Here is a 9,552-nt window from a genome sequence, read left to right on the forward strand (position 1 = left end):
ATAATGTGTGCTCTTTATTCTCTTGTTGTTACTGCATGGCGCTGCTACACCCCAATTTCTCAGTTTTGAGATCAATAAAGTATATCTATCTATCTATCTATCTATATATATATCTATCTAATTCATATTACATTTTAAAAACTTTTTCATGTTTGAAAGACAAAATCTGAAAACGAAATCTTGGAGGTCTTGGAAGCCTTATTTTCCACTCTTGTCGTTCATGATTGGTTTGTGCAAACGGCTTATTTTGGCCAAATTTTAATGAAATATGAAATATCGCTATATCTATAGAACTATATCACCTGAATATGTTCATGTTTTTTTCTGATGGAAGTGCTTGTCCCACATGATGTGTTCAAGAGCTTTCGGAAATCCAATGATGATTTGTTTTTACAGTTTCTGGCTATGATAAATGGTGTAATTCTGATTTTTTAAAAACATTTTATGAAACATAGACTTGGCCGTAAAATAAATTCAAAATACATCCATTTAAACTTGTATACGTCAAATTTATCAAAACAAAAATACATAAATCTCTCTCCAGTCCTTAAAAATTATTTGCCTCCCCTTTCTGCACTACCCCCTTATAAGTAATGAACAGTCCTATTTTTGAAGTTTGTTTTTTTCTTTTCTTTTAATGTAGAAAGTGATTAAATGGATCTGTAAAACGACATGAAAACTGCTTTTCAAATGTTTATTTTAAAGACATGAATATGTAACAGCTTGTGCAATCTATGGAAGTCCAACTATTTCTTAATAACAACAACTGATACAAAAATGCTACTGTTTTTATCTGTACATACTGTAGGTATTCTCACCATAATTATGTTATAATAAATTGTCCTTGTAGCAACAGTTTGTAAACATCAACAGTGTGCCTAATTTCTGAAGCACCAAGTGGATCGTTTTCCCCGACAATTCATAATAATTAACAACTATATATATATATAAAAAACAAACCTGCCGGTCTTTTGTGGAGTGTACTCAGCAGGTTTTTAATGAATGCTGCTGGGTTTTATTGAGGCACTGCAAGCTTGTAGGACAGAGGTCAGATTTGGCACAAATCACTGTAATCAAGAAGGAAGGCTCCAAGGGCATGAATTCACGGTATGGGTCTAAGTCACAATTAACCTGGAAAAGTATCATAATAAAGGCAAGCAATCAGTCGCTGTTAGGAAAGGAGATGACAATGGTAACCTAATAATAGAAGCACAGTACCTGGGAAAAAGATGTGAGAAACAGACGAGTGTGTGATAGTCCTGAGATGGATGTGTCACTCGGATGATTCTTTAGACTCCGATGATAAGCCTGAGGGAAAAAATTTGGATTTATGAGCTCTATGTTGTCGTACACACAGAGACAAAAGCCTGGAGATGGATGCTCACCTGCAGTGCTATCTGCAGTGCAGAGTACTGCACCCACACCTCCTGCTGCTGCGCCGCTGAGAGAGAAAACACTCCACCTCGGCCTGCTTTTTCTGTCACAGTGAGGTAGTGAGCCCACACACATTCCCCCACAGCACGCACAGTCTCACTCTGAGAGTAAACTACAGCACAACAGAAAGGGTTGATATGATTATTAAACAATCTGCTTATGAAGCGTGTAAAAGGTAGTCTGAAAAATAATAAATAAATAATCATTATGGCAATTTATTGTGTGTCTAAACCAAACATGATGAGCTTCTCTTACTGTCAGGCAGAATCAAGTGGAGGATATCTTTGGCAATAAGGAAACCCACTGCAGCATAATTCACTGCCCTGTTAAGATGTAAAACAAAGAGTGTACTATAATGTTCAATAATAAGTCTAATTATAAAAACCCTTAAAGGAGCAGTTTGTAAGATTTAGGGCTATTTAAAATGAAAAAATGCAATGTAATATTCCTAACTATAAGCCTGTTTATACTTGGTTTTAATGTGTGTTTTGGTGATCCGAACACAAATAGACTGTTTATCATTCGTTTCCATCTTGTGTTTTTGTCACTTATGCTAGCGCACATATTTATTACATCCACACTCTCGCTAGCTGCTTGCTAAAATGCTTGCTAGTCGTGTTTGTGTTTGTAAAACCGGAGATGTAACTATCAGCAGAATTCAACACATCTCCCTCCAGAGGACAAAACAAGCTCACGCAACATTTCATCTAAGTCGTTGTAAAATGGGAAAATGTATAGAGCATTGGTGTGCCGTCACCAAAACAACCACCACGTCTTGCACTGATGGTGTAGTCCTTGTCAGGGATGCATCAGCGTTTGTGATCTGAGACATCCCTAACCACCTCAGCATGTGGTTTGAGCCATCGGATCAGACGTGTCTTGGTGGTTGTTTACACCTGTATTCAGAGCTGTCCGCTTGTGATCAGATCACTCAAGACGCACATTAATACCAGGTTTAAACGCACAGCGTTCCCATGGATCCTTAAAAAGTCTTAAACGACATTGAATTTGTTAATCTGAAATAAGGTGTTAATTGGTAATAAACTGTCATAAATCAATTGATCAAAAATCTTAAAATGCTTTGACATGGAAAGTAGGCGTTGGTCAAACTTGACACAATGGGAATCAAAGCAGTGGAATTCCACGTGCAAGTAAGAAACATAAAACTGCAAAGAGAGCTCACCTACAACGTCAGGTATTTACCAGATTGTTTCACCCTCATCTCCGCCACAAGACAAAAAAAAGTCATGTTTTATGTTCCAATAAACTTGCGGCAAAATCGTCCTTAATTGATGTCGACTCGTGGTCAAACCAAACATTGGCTCTAAGAGGGCTTTTCGCGTTTTAACATTACCTGAAGGTCACTGTGAAATCAGCATCCTCACCGCTAGATGCCACTAAATTCTACACACTGCTCCTTTAATAGTGCTGCAAAAATCAGTGTGCACTTTACCTGGGATAGGTTGGATGGAAGAGAGGGGGGACAAACATTCCCATGGGAAAGAGGATTTCATTACCCAGAAGAAATGGTGTGACAGACAGACTGAAAGAAATGAGAAAAGATTAAAAACATTCCTCTAAACTCGCAGCTTTAAGAAAAGAGACATTCACTTACATATCAGCAGCCTCAGCCTGCTCAGTCAAGAGCTGACTGCGTCTCTTTTGCCACAAGGACAGCAGCTGGACGTAGTTGGAGAAGAAGCCACGTGTACTGATCGTCACCTGGAATCAAAACTGACTTTTATTATTATTTTTTATTTAATTATGTAATTTGTTTTATTATTATATATTTTTTTAAGATCCATTTTTGCTTATTTCATGTGGTTCTTGTTTTAATTTTTTTATTCAAACTGTAAAGCACTTTGAATTGCATTTGATTTGTTTGAAAGGTGCTATATAAATAAAATTTGATTGACTGATACTATTAATTTTTCCCATTTAATGCATACTGTATGTGTACAATACAAGTTACTTTGGACAAAAGTTGTCATTAGTGAGTATAGGTGGGTTTAACTTGGGTTAAGCTCACGGGGAAAAGAGGTTCAACTAGAAATGGCATCAAATAAAGAGGTAAATAATCTGTTAGAGCCAATGAAGGTATGTAGTGTACCTTGGAAAAAAGCAGGTCAAGCTCAAGTTCACTGGAGAACTCTTTTGTAGTCCAAAGTCTTGGGATTAGAGACTGAACCTGGAGGAAGACAGGTCTTTATTGATATGAGAACAACAACAAAATACCGTTTCAGAAGGCACAGAAACATCCTGCTTCACTTGTTACCTTTTTCATGACAGTCTGGAGAGACTTCTGATCTGTCCACTTAAGTTCATGTGATTTGGATTTGAAGGAGGAAAAGATATTTTGAATAATCTCCTCTGCCTGTTAAGAAAATGAAAATCTTAAGTACGCATACACCTTAAAATCCAGTAACTTAAGGTTAATTTATAATGTCCAAAATCTCTCTAATGACCTCTTTGTGAGCTGTCCTTTCACTGAGGAGGTGTGTAAGAACTGAGTGAAATCCTCTCTCAGTGTCTAACACACAGCGTTTCCAGCGAGGGGCTACCTGGTAAAGAGACGCATAATGAGAATGTGACTCAACAAACCAACACACAGGTTTCATTTTTTAAAAAGTGAAAAAAAAAAAGTCTTTGTGTGTGTTGACTCACCCCTTCAGTGTCACCCAGAGCCACAGACAAATTCTTCTCCGTTTCAGAAAACCTGGAGTCGAGAGCAGGCATCAGGGTGTGCAGCAGATTGAGGACCATGTAAGTGTGAACGGGGCCGCTGAGTGGAGTCACATGTGGCAGCACAAGGTGAGAAAAGAAAAAAAAAACTATGCATATTTGATAGTGGGATGTTTTGTGTCACTTACAGTACCTGGTGCTCAGCTCGTGCTTGTTCAGCCATTTGCCAATGATGCGGGACATTTGCACAATGTAATGTGAGTTATGCAGAAGGACATGATCGTCTTCGCTGAGAGGCAGTGGATGGAAAGCAGCCTGCAGACAGCCCAGCCAATCAATGGCAGGGGCCTGGATCTGTTGGCAAATTCATGTAAGGAAAATCAAGTATTGCAGCAGATTCAGAGAGTATGACAACTCTCTGTATTTATACTCAGCCGGTATTTCAGCGACTACGACTATGTCATATAAAACTGTAAAAAAGATTTATTTTGCAGCATGCTACACCAAGCTTAGCCAGTTTTTGGTTTTCGAAATCTGACAAATATAACTTGAAGGGGACCTTTTATGCTCATTTTCAGGTTCCTACTTGTATTTTGAGTTTCAACCAGTACATGTGTAAATGCTCTAATGTTAAAAAACACTTTATTTGCCTCATTCTGTCTCTGCTGAAACACCTGTATTTACTCTATGTCTGAAACGCTATGTTTAGCCAAGTCTCTTTAATAAAGCCCAGTATGCTCTCGTTGGTCAGTATTTTAGAGTCTTTATGTCTCTGCACTATCATTGCAGCTGGGGTATTGAAAATAGCAACATGAAAAATCACCAATAAAAGCTTCTAAACATAAGTGATATGTTCCAGTAAGATCCGAAACTGGGGAGAAATTACAACAACATCTAGGTATTTTTGGCATACTGCAGGTTTTAGTTTTGTTTGCATACTGTATGTTACATGCTACATTTTGACATTTTAGGGTGGTTTTGAATACAACTTGTTTATCCCATTCTGTTGTACCTGCAGCTCTCTGATGGTCATGCGCTGATAGAGCTGCCCCTTCGACAGGCGATATTGCAGAGGTGCAGCAGCCACAGCGAGCTCAGACGACAGAGAGATGAACGTGCCCACGTGGATCATGCTGCTGCTGTCCGGGGCCCCCAACAGCGCCAAGTACCTCTGACATGATGCCAAAAACGGACGTAGCGTCTGGATGAAAAGAGAGAGGAGAATGATAAAGTCAGGCATTAGTGGGATGGATGAATATTGTTTATTCATAAATGTACATTTCTTGAATAAATAGCCGTCTGCCTCAGTCATGAACCTGAGTTTTAGCTTGAGACTTCAAGGTCTTGCTGTTCCATTCAATCGGGATCAACAGATCAGGCTGATCAATCTGTTGACAGAGAGGAGATTTGAGTTAAAGCAATAAGACAAAGCCTACTTTGCTATGGCACTGCTCCCACCAGCATGTTAGGACAAATTATTCTAATGGATACTGACCTGTATGTATCGTTTGGTCGTCCCGCGGGCAATTTCATTTCGGTCTTTGCCCACGTAGAGGTTGAAGAATGGAAAAGTGGCGTAGTCTCTCATGAGTATGCTCAGGGTGGAGTTGAAATCAGTCCGATTCCACTGGCCTGACACTGCCCAGCCTCCCAGCTGCATGCAGACATGGATAGAGATTATATACAATCATACAATCATTATATATGCCTCTTACATACCTCTTGCATGACTAAAAATCCTGCAAGTTTAGTTGCATAATGCCTCAATTCTTTGTGTCTTGTGTTGCCTGAGATGCCATGTATAACTTTCAAATTCATTCCACCTGACATTTAAAGAAGTTTTTAACTGCTGGAAAGATGGTCTTTCCATAAAACCCAGCTGTCTATGCAGCAGAAGTACACAATCACTTTTGAAATTGGTGCTACATGACCAGAGAAAACAGAGAAAAAGTGACTCTGACATTCACATTTGCTTGAGAGGTAGAAAACCTACAACTACCAGAATGCACTGCTGGACCAATAAACGCTCTGCCTGGTGGGCGACCTAATTCAAGATTGGACGTTTTTCCACAGGAAACAATATGACTGCTTGCTGGTGACAAACAACCTTGCCCAGATAAACAGAAGGCTAAAATATGAGTACGATCTGTAATTCAAGCAACAGCCCCGTAGTGGATCATTTGGCGCATTTGCAGGGAGATCTGGGCGCTGGTAAGACAGAGGGAAGATTAACCACAGTTCATTTACACATATTACACACACTGTTATGAAACAAAGTTGACTGGAAATCACCAAAGTGTTACTTTAAAGAGAGGTGATAAGGAAACATTACACTTGACAACCTTTCCTTTTGGATTTATGAGCCAAAGGTCAACATTTTAAGTGCCTGTTATTATCTTACTTTCTGGATGAGTGTGAGGAAGGGCTCTGCTCCAGCAGTCTCTATAGATTTGGTGTCCAAACAGGAACGGTAAAATCCTTTGGCCTTCTGCACTGCTGAACTTTCTCGTTTGTCACTTGATTCTGCAAAAGCAAAACAAGAAAAAAAAAAGTTTAGACAGTACACTTATATATTATACTCTCATGCAGAAATATGTTAGGACAGAGTGGTGTACATAGAGGACATTTTTTTGCAGACCACTACCCAAAATCTCCCTGAGATACTGCAGCAGCATAGTTTTTCTGTCCAGTATTTTCTCCTCTGTCAATTCTCTGTCTTCTTTACTACGTCCTGGCCAAACAGGCTTTTCCTTCGGGTTCTGCGAGTGTCCAGGGATGCCCTGACCTCTCTGCCTCACCCCGCTGTCTGCTGAAAGTCTGCCAGAGCCACATGTGAACAAGAAGTAATCACAGGGCTGCGTGAAGGGATCAGCAGACATGGACAGACGGGCTGAGGCCCACTGACAGGCCGGGGAGAGACATGGAGTCGCTGCAGGAAAGAGTGAAGTGTTAGACAAAATTGTCAAATTCTGAATTTATACTGACTTGTTGTGTTTCTCTGGAGGCTTACCTTTGCTTGCCTGGTTAGTGTGTTTATTTTGAAGATTATGATGCATATAGTAAATAAGCCCCCAAAAAGAAGCACACAAGGAGAAACCAAAAAAGAGGAGAAGCCGCCTTTGATGATTTATCCTCTGAGGATTCTGGCGCTGGTGCTCGGGGTTAGACTCAGACAACTGGAGCTCAGACTGGAGCTGGCTCTGTTGGTGGGTGTAGGAGGGACCTTGGGTGGGGAGTAGCAGCTGAAACAGTGGTGGAGGCTGTAGGCCCCTCTCAGGTTCTGGCTGTGACGATGGCTGGACTGATAGCTGAGGCTGGAAGTGAGTAACAAGAATGTAAGTAGGTCAACGGAAACGCCATAACATTTGAATACTTACAATAAGAGTGGAAATATATATTTTTTACTGATGTAGCCTATTTACTCAATAGGAGCTAATATACATCCAAGGCATAAGCCACATAAAACATATGGAGGACAAAGTTTTGAGTACATGAAAGTGATCATAAGCTGGTCAAGTCCCATCACAAATCTTTAGTAGAAATGGGCCCAAAACATCTCCACAAGACTCAGCAGTGATTTCTGGTATCTCAAATCAGCCATTTCTACCCAAAACACATCCATTCTCAAAGGAATACTTACTGGAATACTTGTAAGAGAAAGTGTTTAGGATTAAGGAAAAATGCACGTATTTCAGAAGTACTGAGCTTACGACTGGATAAATGAAACTAGTATTATACTGCAGAAATTTTGTTAGAGTTTGCAAACAGATGTTTTGATGTTGTTAAACGCGGACCCCTTTTACTTCAGTTCATCAAGAATGTTAACTGTTTTTGGAGTCTTCGTTCCCCGTGGAGGCATGTGAGTAAAACAAAAGTTTTCTTCTTGAATTCAAGGTAAAACTTCCAGAAAGTTCTCTTTTGACTCATAAATAGTCAAATTTGAGTGATTGTGATTTTGATGATGTGTATTTTGTCTCCCTGAATGTCAAATGGGACCAGCCTGGCTAAATAAAGGTTAAACAAACAAATAAATAAATAACATGTTGTGAGATACTAATAGACAAATGGCCATTATGTGGGTGAAGTCCTTTAACATCCAATTACAGACCGACACATTTTCACTGTTCTGCACAAACAACACTCAGAGGCCTCTCACTATTTCCACAAACAACAACCACACTTTCTGTTCTCACTGCCACGATTCAATTTATAATCACAGCAACCATGACATTAGCTTAAATGATATAACTTCATATATTAAATATAAGATAAATACATTTAAGATAGCTCCAGTGATTCACAGTTCAGTTTGGTAAAATCATAGTGCATGTTAATATCACTGGTGGCCAGCCGCTTGCCTGTATACAGTAAATTTTCTGACTTACTCTTAAGTTTTCTAACAAAATGCTGATTAAAAACAATATCAGTTTGTATTTTTGCATCCAACATTTGGCAAAAACAATCTGAGCCCATTGCAGACCTCACCGAACCGCACAATTTGCAAAATATTTCCCAGAAACATAGATGGCTCTGCTCCAGTTTCCAGCAACTAAAAGCATCCACTGCTCATTACCACAGACCCCGTAACAACAAGGCCAACTCTTCATCTTTTGGAAAGATCCTACCTCGAGCTCTTTTGGAGTTTCACTCATTCTTAGTAGCTGGATGTGTTTCTCTGTGTTTCTCCTGCGTGTTGCATCCTCTGTCTTTTACATTTGATGTTTCACATGTGTTCCCTCCTCCTGCTGTCCCTCCGTCAAACAGCTGTCATCTCAGCTCTCTATCTCCCTTCATCACTCACTTCTCTCCTCATCTGACGCTCTGATAAAAACAACTCTGCAGGCTATGTCTTACTCTCCTCTCCAGAGCACAGATAGTTCAGCAAAGACTGTGGTTCTACTCTTGGACTTGCATGTGTTTTGTTTTTATTTGTCAATCTCGGAAAATGAAGGAACTAACTTGTGTTTTTCATCCCTCCTGTTTGGAGGGATGAGGGCTGAAGTGCAGAGAGCTCGGGCTGATATGTTGAGGCCGACAAAGTGATTTTGCTTAATTGTTTATTTAATTTAACCTTTCAAGTAATGTCAAGAGAAACCTTTTTTCGGACAATATACAATATGACAACAATGAGTTACAGACAGATTTATCAATACATATAAAATTTAAGTGAATCCCCTTGTGGGATCAAGCTGGACAGCTTCAGATCGTGCAGTAGCATGTTCCAGGTTGAAGAGGCAGAAAATGCCTTTTTGCTAAGCTCTGTATGTACTGAGCGAGCACTGAAGGTAATGAAGGCCTGGGAGCGTAGGCTATGACTGTTAGCGTGACATGTAGGAGGATAAATTTGTTGGCAGCAAGGATGTATTTTTCAAATGAAGTTATACCAATGCAAAAATCTACATATGGATAAAGCTGAGTATAAAGTGCAATGGTGAG

At 39.7% G+C, this 9,552-nt stretch overlaps 1 protein-coding gene across 1 annotated transcript; it reads right to left on the minus strand.

The window, feature by feature from the left end:
* Window positions 1-702: 702 nt before the first annotated feature.
* On the minus strand, window positions 703-8,859 carry kel (Kell metallo-endopeptidase (Kell blood group)). The gene is made up of 18 exons (XM_042489321.1): window positions 8,742-8,859; window positions 7,127-7,430; window positions 6,761-7,045; window positions 6,518-6,639; window positions 5,612-5,770; window positions 5,433-5,504; window positions 5,129-5,317; window positions 4,310-4,470; window positions 4,099-4,216; window positions 3,900-3,995; window positions 3,710-3,808; window positions 3,545-3,622; window positions 3,050-3,156; window positions 2,888-2,977; window positions 1,690-1,757; window positions 1,386-1,546; window positions 1,219-1,308; window positions 703-1,131 (listed from the first exon to the last, which is right to left on the minus strand). Exons 1-18 carry the CDS (start codon window positions 8,766-8,768, stop codon window positions 985-987), a joined length of 2,373 nt encoding a protein of 790 aa, XP_042345255.1. The 5' UTR covers window positions 8,769-8,859; the 3' UTR covers window positions 703-984.
* Window positions 8,860-9,552: the final 693 nt, after the last annotated feature.

Source organism: Plectropomus leopardus, chromosome 7, assembly GCF_008729295.1.
Source record: "Plectropomus leopardus isolate mb chromosome 7, YSFRI_Pleo_2.0, whole genome shotgun sequence".
NCBI classification, from domain to species: domain Eukaryota; kingdom Metazoa; phylum Chordata; class Actinopteri; order Perciformes; family Serranidae; genus Plectropomus; species Plectropomus leopardus.